Raw genomic sequence first — 13,576 nt, 5'->3', positions numbered from 1 at the left:
GACCAGATGGGCTGCAGAAGCTGACAGCAACATCTCTTCCTCCATCCCCAGAGATAGCCTGGAGCCTGATTCAGGGGTGAGTGACGTGGGAGGGGTCAGGCTGGGCTACAAGGAGGAGGAGTTTGAACCTACTCTTGGCTCTTAAAGTTCAGATCTTTACTGGAAACTCAAGAGCCAGGACTGAGGGGCGGGCTGGAGGTGGCACAGCCTGGGGGCTGGGTTCAAATCCCACCTCAGCTGCAAAGTCCCGTGGACCACGTGGGCAGGGGTAATGTCCCTGCCAAAGCTCAGTTTATCCCAGGAACCTGCCCACACACCCGGAAAAGACAGTTGCTGCCATCAGGGTGGTTTTGAGGTCTGAGTCAGGGCCTGGGGGCGGGGCGGTTGGCAGGGTGAAATGGAAGGTTTGATACCCGGTAGCCTGACTCACCGCTGCCCCTCCCGCCGACTCTCCTAGACATGTCCGGAGGTGGATGATGAAGGTTTCACTGTCCGGCCCGACGTGACCCAAAACAATATCCTTCTGGCACCCCCTGGGGGCAGTTGTTGGCACAGCAAGGACAATAATCACTTTTCAGCAATCTTCTCTGTACATCCTGGAGAAGAGTCTCTGTGGATGAAGCCAACCTAAATGCAATCACCCACTCTATGGGGTCAGCGTTGGGCAAGAGGGAGAGAGAAAAGGAGAGCCAGCAGGGCTTCCTGGAGGAGGGGGCACCAGTGTTGGGGTTTTGCAGCTGAACAGGAGTTTGCCAGTTTGGGCTGGGCCGGCTTGTGCCAAGGCTTGGCGGTGGGGTGGGTGTCAGGACTTAGGTGGCAAGCGGTGAGCGGTGGGGTTGTGCAGGACCTCCAAGGGTGTGAGCAGGGAGGGACGAGGCTGAGTTGGAGAGCTGACTGGGGAGAAGCTTGTGCTGGGATTGGCTTGGGCCTTGACCGTGACCCACGCACGGCCGAGCCCTCCCGTTTCTCATCCAGCGACTCCGACTTCGACGATGAAGAGCCCCGCAAGTTCTACGTGCACATCAAGCCTGCCCCGGCCCGGGCTCCGGCCTGCAGCTCCGAGGCGGCGGCGGCACAGCTCAGGGCCACCGCGGGCAGCCTCATCCTTCCGCCCGGCCCGGGGGTGAGGCGTGGGAGGGGTGCCCTGGGTGGTGCTGGTGAGGCTGGCTGGATGCCCTCGTATGTGATGTTGTCCCCTTTGTCCACAGGGCACCATGAAACGCCATTCTTCACGTGAGTAGCCATCGGTCTTCAGAGTGGGGAGGATGCCAAGGTAGGGAGGCTGTGGGTGTGGACTTGAATCGTCGCTCTGTTGTGTCACTTGGGTCAGGCTGCTTAACCACTCTGATCTTCAGTCTCCTTTTCTGTAAAATGAGGTCATTATGAAATTAAATGAGAGCTGAAAAGGGTAGCTGGGGCCAGGAGGAGCCGACGTCTGGAGACGGGCTGACTCAGGCTTGAATCTGTGTCTGCCTGATTCGCTGATCACCTTGGGCAACTGGACGGTGCCGAACCTCAGTCCCCTGGTCTGTGGAGTGGGGAGCATTGCAGACTCAAAGAGGTGCATCTCTTGTAGGGGACGCTGCTGGGAAACCCCAGAGACCACGGTCTGCTCCCAGAACTGGCAGGTGGGTTCCACATGAGTGGGCAGGTGGGGGCTGTCCCCACCTCCTCTCTCCACCTCCCCATATCTCTGCCTGGTGTTGTCTTGTCCTGACTGGGAGTTGAAGTCACACTGGGATTTTTTTGTTTTTTGTTTTTTGAGAGGGAGTCTCACTCTGTGGCCCAGGCTGGAGGGCAGTGGTGCGATCTCGGCTCACTGCAACCTCTGCCTCCCGGGTTCAAGAGATTCTCCTGCCACAGCCTCCTGAGTAGCTGGGATTACAGGCGCCCGCCACCACCCCAGCTAATTTTTGTATTTTTAGTAGAGACGGGGTTTCACCATGTTGGCCAGGCTGGTCTCGAACTCCTGACCTCAAGTGATCTGCCCACCTTGGCCTCCCAAAGTGCTGGGATTACATGTGTGAGCCATGGCGCCTGGCCTATGCTGGCTTTTGAGGGACCATTTAGTCATTCATTTGATGAACATTTATTGAGTGCCTGCTGTGCAGCTGTGCTGTTCTAGGGCCTGGGTTCTGAGACACGTCTCCCTTCTCAGAGTCACATTCTAGTGACTCAGATTTTAAGAACAGCAAATAAGGCTGGGTGCGGTGGCTCACACCTGTAATCCCAGCGCTTGGGGAGGCCAAGGTGGGTGGATCACCTGAGGTCGGGAGTTCGAGACCAGCCTGACCAACATGGAGTTAACACCATCTCTACTAAAAATACAAAACTAGTCGAGTGCAGTGGCGCATGCCTGTAATCCCAGCTACTTGGGAGGCTCAGGCAGGAGAATCACTTGAACTCAGGAGGCAGAGGTTGTGGTGAGCCGAGACTGTGCCACTGCACTCCTGCTTGGGCAGCAAGAGTGAAATTCTATTTCAAAAAAAAAAAAAAAAAAAAAAAGCAAATAAGTTAGAGCATATTTGATACTTCTAAGCGCTATGAAGAAACTAAAGCCGACAACGTGAAGAAAGGAGGAGGTGACTTCGCTTGGAGTGGGGATGGGGTCCTCCCCAAGGGAATGACTTAGAGCCAAGCCCCACAGAGGAGCCAGGAGGTGGCTGTGAAGAGTGCTGAGGGAATGGAACTCCAGACTGGGAACAGGCTGGGCACAGTGGCTCACACCTGTAAGCCCAGGACTTTGGGAAGCCGAAGTGGGCAGTTCATTTGAGGTCAGCAATTCGAGACCAGCCTGGCCAAGCTGGTGAAACCCCATTTATACTAAAAATACAAAATTAGCCAGGTGTGGTGGCAGGTGCCTGTAATCCCAGCTACCCAGGAGGCTGAGGCAGGAGAATCGCTTGAACCAGGGAGACGGAGGTTGCAGCGAGCTGAGATCGGGCTGCTGGGCTCCAGCCTGGGTGACAGAGTGAGACTCTGCCTTTTAAAAAATGGTGGGGATGGCTGGGCGCGGTGGCTCAAGCCTGTAATCCCAGCACTTTGGGAGGCCGAGGTGGGTGGATCACGAGGTCAAGAGATCGAGACCATCCTGGTCAACATGGTGAAACCCCGTCTCTACTAAAAATACTAAAAATTAGCTGGGCATGGTGGCGTGTGCCTGTAATCCCAGCTACTCAGGAGGCTGAGGCAGGAGAATTGCCTGAACCCAGGAGGCGGAGGTTGCGGTGAGCCGAGATCATGCCATTGCACTCCAGCCTGGGCAACAAGAGCGAAACTCCGTCTCAAAACAAAACAAAAAAAAAAAAAAAAAAAAAAAATGGTGGGGACAGCATGTGCAAAGGCCCCAGGGTGGGATGAGGCTTGGGGAAAAACAGAAGCCGCCCTCTTGGCCTCCTCTCTAGCTGCGCAGAGAAATTGCAGTCAGAGGAGCAGGCGTCCAAGAACCTGTTTGGGCCGCCCCTGGAGTCAGCCTTTGACCACGAAGATTTTACAGGTGATGGGCATAAGGGATTGGAGGGCATGGGTGTGGCCAGAGGGAGGATGGGTGGGGCCATTGCAAAGTGAGGCCGCTCACGTCCGCGGGAGGACAGGCCAGGCTGGAGGGAAGGCTGGCCCGTGTGCGGGTGGGCGGGGCCGGAGTGACGGTGGGCGGGGCCACGGGGAGGGCGGGGCCCTGGGCGGTGACTGGGTGGATGGGCCGGGCATTTTTGGAGAGGGAGGTCACCAGAAGGCGTGGCCTCAGGGGCTTGCACAAGGACTGAATGGGAGCCCCCCCCCCCCAGACCTTTCCTCGACGTTGCTGTAGCCTGCAGGAGGATGGGCGGGGACTCCAAGTGGGTGAGGGTCGGAGCTGACCGCCCCCTTCCCTCCCCAAGGCTCTAGCAGCCTGGGCTTCACCTCCAGCCCTTCCCCTTTCTCCTCCTCGTCGCCCGAAAATGTGGAGGATTCCGGCCTGGACTCTCCGTCCCACGCGGCACCTGGCCCTTCCCCAGATTCCTGGGTCCCCCGCCCAGGCACGCCGCAGAGCCCGCCCAGCTGTAGGGCGCCGCCCCCAGAGGCCCGGGGGATCCGGGCACCGCCTCTGCCAGACTCGCCGCAGCCCCTCGCCCCCTCTCCAGGGCCCTGGGGGCTGGAGGCCTTGGCTGGAGGAGGTGAGTCCCACGGGCCTGGGCCTGAGAGTTGCTGGAACCCTGGGCCGGGGATTGAGCGCCTGCTGTGGGCAGGGCCTGATCAGGCTGCTGGAGACACAGCCAGGGTCAGGAGGGCAGAACCTCCCACCTCGCGGAGACAACACTGAGATGGACATTTAGCAAGGCAGGCGGTAGCGGGTGCCAGCTGGGGGCCCTCCCTGAGGAAGGGACATCTGAGCTGCGATTTCAGGGATGTCAGGACAGAACCGCTCGGACCTGGGGGAAAGACGTGCTGGGCAGTGGGCACAGCCCTAGTGCAGGAAGGCGCTAGGCACGTCTGAAGAACAGCAAGGCCGGCCTGCTGGAATGCGGTGATGAGGGGAGGAGGTGGGAGAGAGTGGGGCTGTCGGCAGGGAAACGGGACCAGGCAGGGCTTGTGAGCATCACCCTGAGTAACGATGAGGGCTATGAACAGGGAGGCCTGAGAGGCCCTGGGCAGCATCTCAGCAGTGCCTCTGTGCAATCGCTCCCAGACCTGATGCCTGTGCCTGCTGACCCCACAGCCAGGGAGGGTCTGGCTGCCCCGCCCAGGAGACTGCGCTCTAGGAAGGTGTCCTGCCCCCTCACACGCAGCAACGGGGACCTGGTAGGTGAGGGGCACGGCAGGAGCTGGGCTGTGGGCACCTCTGGGGTCCGCTTTGGGCACGGCTCCCGGGGACCCCCAGCCCAGCTTGTCTCTTTCCCTTCCAGTCTCGTTCCCTGAGCCCCTCCCCACTGGGCTCTTCGGCCCCCAGCACTGGCCCGGAACGGCTCTGCTTCTCATCCCAGACAGGACACGGTACGTGAGGGTGGGCCTGGGCCCTGCTTTGGGCCTCAGTCTCACCTTCTGTGGTTTGGGTGGGTAGCTTCTCTGTTGGCACAGGTGTGGCGGGGCCGAGGTGGGGGCGGGGTCTCGAGCCTGAGGCCTGTCTTCACCCGCTCTGTCTGTTCCCCATTCCCTCCCCGCCACCCCCAGGAGTCTCCCGGGGTCCGAGCCCTGTGGTCCTGGGCTCCCAGGATGCCCTGCCGGTAGCCACAGCCTTCACGGAATATGTCCACGCCTACTTCCGTGGCCACAGCCCCAGGTACAGGGTGACAGGGCCCGTGGGGGGGTCTGTGTTGGGGGGGCGTCCAGCAGGGACAGCTTTCAGATGTGCTTCATGGCCTTGAACACCAAGCCAAGTGACCAGGCCCCCATGTCCATGTTCTAAGGGCAATGGAGCCAGGGAGGGCCTTTTTTTTTTTTTGAGATGGACCTTCGCTCTTGGCACCCAGACTGGAGTGTAGTGGCGTGAGCTCAGCTCACCACAACCTCCGCCTCCCGGGTTCAAGTGATTCTCCTGCCTCAGCCTCCCACGTAGCTGGAACTACAGGTGCCCACCAACGCACCTGACTCATTTTTTTAATTTTTCGTTTGTTTTGAGACAGGGTCTCACTCTGTCGCTCAGGCTGGAGTGCAGTGGCATGATCTTGGCACACTGCCACCTCTGCCTCATGAGTTCAAGCAATTCTCCTGCCTCAGCTTCTCAAGTAGCTGGGATTACAGGTGCCCACCACCACGCCCAGCTAATTTTGTATTTTTAGGAGAGACAGGGTTTCACCGTGTTGGCCAGGCTGGTCTCGAACTCCTGACTTCAAATGATCAGCCCGTCTCAGCCTCCCAAAGTGCTGGTATTACAAGCATGAGCCGCCACGCCTGGCCATAGGAGGGCATTTGAGCAGGGCTAGGCATTACTGTAGACTCGAAGCTGCCACGCGCATTTCGATGAAGAGACCCAGACTAGTTAGTCGCAGTAACGGGGGTTAGAGGGTGGGTTAGGGAAAAGCAGAGGGGCCAAGGATATATACTGGGATGGCCTACAGCAAAAAAAGATCTGAAAGTCAAACCAGGAAGAAGAGGTGAGTGTCAGATCGAAAACCCAAGCAGACGATGGCTAAAAAACTGAACATTTTAATTTGAGCTTCCTGGTGGCCTAGGAGAAAAGAGAGCTAGGGAAGATGTTCCTGCCTCCTTCAGCCCAGGGTGGATTCTTCCTGTGTAGGCAGGAACGAAAGAGAAAGAAGTTGGGGGAAAGGACATGGGGCATCCTCAGGGCCATCCTAGATCTGAGGGGTCTGGGGAGCCACAGGCAGCAGTGGAACCAGGAGAAGGGGGAGGATGAGACGCCAGACACAGCTCTGAGCCAACGTCCAGTCCCTCCGCCCTCCCCAGCTGCCTGGCTCGAGTCACTGGGGAGCTGACCATGACCTTCCCTGCTGGCATCGTGCGTGTGTTCAGCGGGACCCCGCCCCCGCCCGTCCTCAGCTTCCGGCTTGTACACACGGCTCCTATAGAGCACTTCCAGCCCAACGCCGAGCTGCTCTTCAGGTACTGCGCATGGGCAGTGGGAGAGGGCCTCAGAGGCTGCTGGGGGTCACGGGCTTCTGGGCTCTGAATTCCCTCTCTGCCCCCTGGGATTTTTTTTTTTTTTTTTTTTTTTTTTTGAGACAGAGTCTCACTCTGTTGCCCAGGCTGCAGTGCAGTGGCGAGATGTCAGCTCACTGCAACCTCCACCTCCCGGGTTCAAGCAATTCTCCTGCCTCAGCCTCCTGAGTAGCTGGGATTACCGGCGTGCGCCACCACACCCAGCTAATTTTTGTATTTTTAGTAGAGACCGGGTTTCACCATGTTGGTCAGACTGTCTCAAACTCCTGACCTTGTGATCCTCCTGCTTTGGCCTCCCAAAGTGCAATGATTACAGGTGTGAGCCGCCACGCCCCGAGGAGGCCTCCTTGGATTTGCTGTGTGGCCTGGGGCAAGTAACTTGCCCTCTCTGACCCTGGTTTTCCATCCCTCCTTTACTGCCCCCACCACTACCACTCAGGTAGGGCTTTGGTGGGCCAGGAAATGGCATCTTTAGGAAGCGCTTGGGGTAGTTTGAATGTTGAGAGCCCTGGGAGGGCATCTCCCGAGGGTTGGGGTGATCAGTCCGGGTCTCCGCAGTGACCCCTCCCAGAGTGACCCTGAGACCAAAGACTTCTGGCTCAACATGGCAGCTCTGACCGAGGCCCTGCAGCGCCAGGCAGAGCAGAACCCCACCGCCTCCTACTACAACGTGGTGCTGCTGCGGTACCAGGTGCGCCACCCACGTGGGGCCGGGAGGAGGTGGAGTGGGGATGGGGTGAGCCAGCAGCCGACTCGGAAGTGCCTGCCTGTTGGCCAAGCTGGTCTCGAACGCCTGACCTCAAGGCATCCAACCTGTGAGAGCCGATGAGCGGGGAGCGCGTAGGGTTGGGAACGAATGGTGGAGTAGTCGGTGTGGGAGGGCGTGCAGCCCTGTTGCGGATACCTTCATTATGTGAACTAGAAGAGGCCCAGCCAGGGAACCTTGCCCTTGAACTTCCTTGGGAGACTTTTCTTAGAATGATGCGCTCTCCTGCCCCCTGCTGGAACCCTGGGGTAATACAGCCTGTCATCCGTCAGATCTCCCTGTGACCGGGCTCTCTTGGGGCGGGGTGTGCGTGCGTCGCAGGTCAAGGTGGTTGAATCGTGCGCGTGTGGCAAGACGAGATGGCCCAAGCCATGTGCTCTCTCCCGTTCTGATTCCTCCTAGTTCTCCCGCCCGGGTCCCCAGTCTGTGCCTCTGCAGCTCAGTGCCCACTGGCAGTGTGGGGCCACCCTCACCCAGGTCTCGGTGGACTACGGCTACCGGCCCGGTGCCACGGCTGTGCCCACGCCACTCACGAACGTCCAGATCCTGCTGCCCGTGGGGGAGCCTGTGACCAACGTCCGCCTGCAGCCAGCCGCCACCTGGTGAGGGCGTGTGGGAGGCATTTCCCCCACAAGCCCAGACCTTCCCCTTGATGACGGTTAAAGGGTGCACTCTGGGCCTGACCCTTCACTGGTGATTCCACCCTGCTTAGCACTGAGGGTGATATTATGAGGGCCAGGTGCGGTGGGTCATGCCTGTAATCGCGATGCTTTGGGAGGCTGAGATGGGAGGATCACTTAAGGCCAGGAGTTTGAGACCAGCCTGGGCAATATAGTGAGACCTCATCTCTACAGAAAATATTTTAGCTTTATCAATTTAATTAATTAATTAATTTTGAGATGGAGTCTCGCTCTGTCACCCAGGCTGGAGTGCAACCGCAGGATCTCAGCTCACTGCCACCTCCGCCTCCTGGGTTCAAGCGATTCACCTCCCGAGTAGCTGGGATTACAGGTGCCTGCCACCACACCCAGCTAATTTTTGTATTTTTTTTTTTTTTTTTTAGTAGAGACAGCATTTTACCATGTTGCCCAGTCTGGTCTCGAACCCCTCACCTCAGGTGATCCACCCACCTCAGCCTCCCAAATCCAAAGTACTGGGATTATAGGCACGAGCCACTGCACCCAGCCTTCCAAAAAATATTTTAAAAAGTAATCAGGCGTGGTGGTGTGCTCCTGTAGTCTCGGCTACTTGGGAGGCTAAGGCAGAAGGATCACTTGAGCCCAGGAGCTGAGGCTGCAGGGGGTTAGCCTGGTTGACAACCGTCTCTCTTTCTTTCTTTCTTTATTTTTATTTATTTTGAGACGGAGTTTCGCTCTTGTTGCCCAGGCTGGAGTGCAATGGCACCATCTCAGCTCACTGCGACCTCTGCCTCCCAGGTTCAAGCGATTCTCCTGCCTCAGTTTCCCAAGTAGCTGGGATTACAGGCATGTGCCACCACGCCCAGCTAATTTTGTATTTTTAGTAGAGACAGGGTTTCTCCATGTTGGTCAGGCTAGTCTGGAACTCCCGATCTCAGGTGATCTGCCCCCCTCAGCCTCCCAAAGTACTGAGATTACAGGCATGTGCCACCATGCCCAGCTAATTTTGTATTTTTAGTAGAAACGGGGTTTCTCCATGTTGGTCAGGCTGGTCTCAAATTCATGACTTCAGGTGATCCGCCTGCCTCGGCCTCCCAAAGTGCTGGGATTACAGGTGTGAGCCACCGCGGCCGGCCAGAACCCTCTCTTAAAAAACAGAAATTAGGCCGGGTGTGGTGGCTCTCACCAGCAATCCCAGAACTTTGGGAGGCCGAGGCGGGCGGATTACCTGAGGTCAGGATTTCGAGACCAGCCTGGTTAATATGGCGAAACCTCATTTCTACTAAAAATACAAAAGATTAGCCAAGCATGGTGGCACGTGCCTGTAACCCCAGCTACTCAGGAAGTTGAGGCAGGAGAATCACTTGAACCCGGGAGGCGGAGGTTGCAGTGAGCAGAGATCACGCCACTGCACTCCAGCCTGGGTGACAGAGGGAGACTCCATCTCGAAAACAAAAACAAAAACATCAACGTGCTGTGTGGCTCCGTGGCTATTCCGCATCTCACCCCGATTTCACAGATGGGGAAATTGAGGTGAAGTGGGGAGAAGGCTTGCTGGGGTCACACAGCCAGGAGGCAGCGGAGCTGGGACCCTGGGCTCTCAGCATCCTCTCTGGGGAAGCCCTGACTGAGATTCTCTCACTGCCAGGAGCCTGGAGGAGAAGCGGCTCACATGGAGGCTTCCAGATGTGTCTGAGGCAGGGGGTGAGCTTCGGTTGTGCCTGAGGGCCCGGGGGGAGGGACTGCGGTCAGGGGGTGGCACTTACTTGCATCGGATAGAATTGGGGGTGTACTGGGGGTGAGCACGGGCACTGAGGAAGGCTTTAGCAAGCTGGAGGAGGGCTGGGCGGGTGGTCTGGGCTGTGACCCGGTGCTCTGCATGGCTCACGTGAGCCCAGGATTTGGAGGCTACAGTAACTCATGATCACACCACGGCACTCTAGCCGGGGCAACAGAGCCAGACCGTGTTCTAAAAAACAAACCAGCCAGCAAAAAATGCCAGGCGCAGTGGCTCACGCCTGTAGTCCCAGCACTTTGGGAGGCCGAGAGGGGTGGATCACTTGAGGTCAGGAGTTCTAGATCAGCCTGGCCAGCATGGTGAAATCCTGTCTGTACTAAAAATACAAAAATGAGCTGGGCATTGTGGCAGGTGCCTGTAATCCCAGCTGTGGGAGGCCGAGGCAGGAGAATCACTCGGAGGCAGAGGTGGCAGTGAGCCAGGATTGTGCCACTACATTCCAGCCTGGGCGACAAAGTGAGACTTTGTCTTGAAAAAAAAGCTGGAGGAGGGCATAGTTCTATAATCCCAGTGCTTTGGGAGGCCCAGATGGGAGGATCACTGGAGCCCAGGAGTTGGAGGCTGCAGTGACCTATGATTGCACCACTACACTTCAGCCTGGGCGACAAAGCCAGACCCTGTCTCTAAAAAAAAAAAAAAAAAAAAAAAAAAAAGCTAGGCTGGGCACAGTGGCTCACTCCTGTAATCCCAGCGCTTTGGGAGGCTGAGGCGGGCGGATTGCCTGAGGTCAGGAGTTCGAGACTAGCCTGGCTAACATGTTGAAACCCCGTCTCTACTAAAAAGACAAAAATTAGCCTGCACCTGTAATCCCAGCTACTCGGGAGTCAGGCAGGGGAACTGCTTCAACCTGGGAGGCAGAGGTTGCAGTGAGCCAAGATCATACCACTGCACTCCAGCCTGGGTGACAGAGTGAGGCTCCATTTAAACAGCCGGGCGCGGTGGCTCAAGCCTGTAATCCCAGCACTTTGGGAGGCCGAGGCGGGTGGATCACGAGGTCAAGAGATCGAGACCATCCTGGTCAACATGGTGAAACCCCGTCTCTACTAAAAATACAAAAAATCAGCTGGGCATGGTGGCGCGTGCCTGTAATCCCAGCTACTCAGGAGGCTGAGGCAGGAGAATTGCCGGAATCCAGGAGGCGGAGGTTGCGGTGAGCCGAGATCGCGCCATTGCACTCCAGCCTGGGTAACAAGAGCGAAACTCCGTCTCAAAAAAAAAAAAAAGGTGGAGGTGAGGGTGTCCCAAAGCCAGATGGGCAGACACACAGACACAGCAGGTGCAAAAGCCCTGAGGCAGGGCCCCCCTCGCCAGCCACACAAAACCCAGTGATGCCAGGCGAGACGGACGCAGGGGATGGAAGGGAGATGTGATGAGGCACATGAAGGCCACGAAGCAAAGGGCTTCAGGGTCCGAAGAGGAGCTTGGTTCACCGCTGGGCCTGGGCCGGCGCTGGGGCGCAGCTGACCGCAGGCCTCCCCAGGCTCTGGCCGCCTCTCTGCCAGCTGGGAGCCGCTCTCGGGGCCCAGCACACCCAGCCCCGTGGCCGCGCAGTTCACCAGCGAGGGGGCCACGCTGTCGGGCGTGGACTTGGAGCTCGTGGGCAGTGGGTACCGCATGTCGCTGGTGAAGAGGAGGTTCGCCACAGGTACTCCCCAACCCTGCTGCCGGGGGGACCCCAGGAGCCGGGACCTGGCTGGGGGCAAGCAAGCCCCGGGCTGGCGGGGAGGGATGGGGTGGGGCATCCTTGGGAAAGACAAGGGTGGGTGTTGGGGCCAGGAGACTGCAGATGGGGGACACAGGTGGGGAAGGAGCCGGGGCCCCATGTATCTTGGGCTGGCCTCTGGAGGACATCCTTGAAAGGACCAAGCTGGCCCGGTGTGGCGGCTCACGCCTATCATCCCAGCACTTTGGGAGGCCAAGGCGGGTGGATCACCTGAGGTTATGAGTTTGAGACCAGCCTGACCAACATGGAGAAACCCCGTCTCGACTTAAAAATAGAAAAATATAGCTGGGCGTGGTGGCGCATGCCTGTAATCCCAGCTACTTGGGAGGCTGTCAGGAGAATCGCTTGAACCCGGGAGGTGGAGGTTGTAGTGAAGGCCATTGCACTTGAGCCTGGGCGACTGGAGTGAAACTCTGTCTCCAGAAAAAAAATAAAAGGACCCAAGCCAGGGAGCTCAAAGCCCTCCTGCCACCCCCTCCTCCAGCCCCACCCTGCCCCCATCAGCGGGCTCCTGGGGCCCAAGGGCAGCAGGGACAATGAGTTACGGGGGTGTTTGAAGAGGACAAGGAAGATCGAAGCATCCCAGGGTGGGAGCAGGGGACCCCCTCCTGCATTCCTCCCCGCCCCTTCCCCTCCCGCACCCCTCCTCCCCGCGCCCCCCCACCCCTTCTCCCCGTGCCCCCCCACCCCTCCTCTCCGTGCCCCCTCCCGCACCCCTCCTCCCCGCACCCCTCCTCCCCGCGCCCCCACCCCTCCTCTCCGCACCCCCTCCCGCACCCCTCCTCCCTGCGCCCCCCCGCACCCCTCCCTCCCTGCGCCCCCTCCCGCACCCCTCCTCCCCGCACCCCTCCTCCCCGCGCCCCCACCCCTCCTCCCCGCGCCCCCCCACCCCTCCTCTCCGCGCCCCCTCCCGCACCCCTCCTCCCTGCGCCCCCCTCCCGCACCCCTCCTCCCCGCCCCCTCACAGCCACGCCCCTACAGGGATGTACCTGGTGAGCTGCTGAATCCGCAGACGCTGCCGTCCCAGCTCTGCACTGCGCCCTGGTGCTGGTTGACCGCCCCCTGCCCTCCAGTGGGACCCTGGGGCCTCCCACCCCAGCCTCCCTGAGGCCCAGACTCCACGGAGAGGAGCCCCATGCCCAGCCTGGCTGAGCCTGAGATTCACTCCTCCCCCTCATGCCAACCCCACACAGGTCCTGGCCTTTTAATGTTCTTTGAATAAACACTTTATTTTCTAATAAAATAAAAAAGGAAAGCTTTTCCTGCTCCAGGAAGTGTCCTTTGCGTTGTCGGAGACAGGAGGAAGAGAAGGAGATGGATACAATATACCTAAGGCACCTCCCTTCCTGCAGCGTGTTCAACCCGTACAGGGCCATTCTGGGAGAGAAAGAACCAGACACAGACACCCCAGCCCCACGGTCTAGAGGGAGGGAGGAGGACCAGAGGAGCCTAGAAGGGGGTGCCAGGAGTCTTCCCAAGCAGTTAGGAAGACTTCCTAAGGAGGGGGCATTATAAATGGGGTTTTGAGGTATGAGTAGGAGTTTGCAAGCTAGGAACGGGCATCTCAAGCAAAGTAATGGGAAGCTGTTAGTTCAGTGAGGAAGCAATCAGTAACCTACAAACATTAATTGGGTACCTACAGTATACCACATAGCAGGGAGAGAGCTGTGAGCAGAACAAAGTTCTTGGAAGCCAGACAGTAGAGACAGGAAGCCTGAGTGAGGAGCTGCTTGGCTACCACCGGCCATGTGACTTGAGCCTCAGTTTGCTCATCTGCAACTCACCTCACTGGGAATCTGTGGGAGGTCACACACTTTGAAGAGTGCCAGCTACAGGGCAGAACACCCAGTAGTACCGGGCAGCGTTGGGAGCCTCGGGTGGAGGGTGGACCTTGGTGCAGGTGTGGGAGGGAGGGCAGGACTGAAGTAGTCACAGCAGACTGTAGCAGGGAGCAGGTCTGAGGCCAGGGGACAGTCTTGGGTCCTGATGGACCTGCTGGGAACCGGGGCCCGTGTTCCTGACCTTGACACTGGGAAGACCCATGAGCATGCCCA

The 13,576-nt window shown here is 58.5% G+C and overlaps 1 protein-coding gene across 20 annotated transcripts in view; it reads left to right on the top strand.

Moving 5' to 3' along the window:
• The window catches only part of FCHO1 (FCH and mu domain containing endocytic adaptor 1), a 41,051-nt gene extending 28,259 nt beyond the window's left edge, over positions 1-12,792 (top strand). For 10 of the 20 annotated variants that reach the window (XM_074384405.1, XM_074384401.1, XM_074384406.1 and 7 more), the window contains 15 exons: positions 52-76; positions 458-515; positions 945-1,123; positions 1,209-1,233; positions 1,577-1,628; positions 3,405-3,496; positions 3,879-4,154; positions 4,667-4,779; positions 4,884-4,971; positions 5,149-5,257; positions 6,385-6,540; positions 7,156-7,288; positions 7,766-7,965; positions 9,650-9,705; positions 11,280-12,165. In XM_074384405.1, the coding sequence (XP_074240506.1) occupies positions 52-76; positions 458-515; positions 945-1,123; positions 1,209-1,233; positions 1,577-1,628; positions 3,405-3,496; positions 3,879-4,154; positions 4,667-4,779; positions 4,884-4,971; positions 5,149-5,257; positions 6,385-6,540; positions 7,156-7,288; positions 7,766-7,965; positions 9,650-9,705; positions 11,280-11,656 (1,939 nt within the window). In that variant the 3' untranslated portion in view covers positions 11,657-12,165. Of the gene's footprint in view, positions 1-51; positions 77-457; positions 516-944; positions 1,124-1,208; positions 1,234-1,576; positions 1,629-3,404; positions 3,497-3,878; positions 4,155-4,666; positions 4,780-4,883; positions 4,972-5,148; positions 5,258-6,384; positions 6,541-7,155; positions 7,289-7,765; positions 7,966-9,649; positions 9,706-11,279; positions 12,166-12,503 lie in introns of those variants that run through there. The other 10 variants (XM_074384412.1, XM_074384409.1, XM_039466259.2 and 7 more) reach the window with 3 other exon arrangements.
• Positions 12,793-13,576: the final 784 nt, after the last annotated feature.

The sequence above is a fragment of the Saimiri boliviensis genome, chromosome 14, assembly GCF_048565385.1.
Source record: "Saimiri boliviensis isolate mSaiBol1 chromosome 14, mSaiBol1.pri, whole genome shotgun sequence".
NCBI lineage: Eukaryota > Metazoa > Chordata > Mammalia > Primates > Cebidae > Saimiri > Saimiri boliviensis.
The sequence above is the reverse complement of the archived record's forward strand: the minus strand, read 5'-3'. Positions and strand labels throughout refer to the sequence as shown.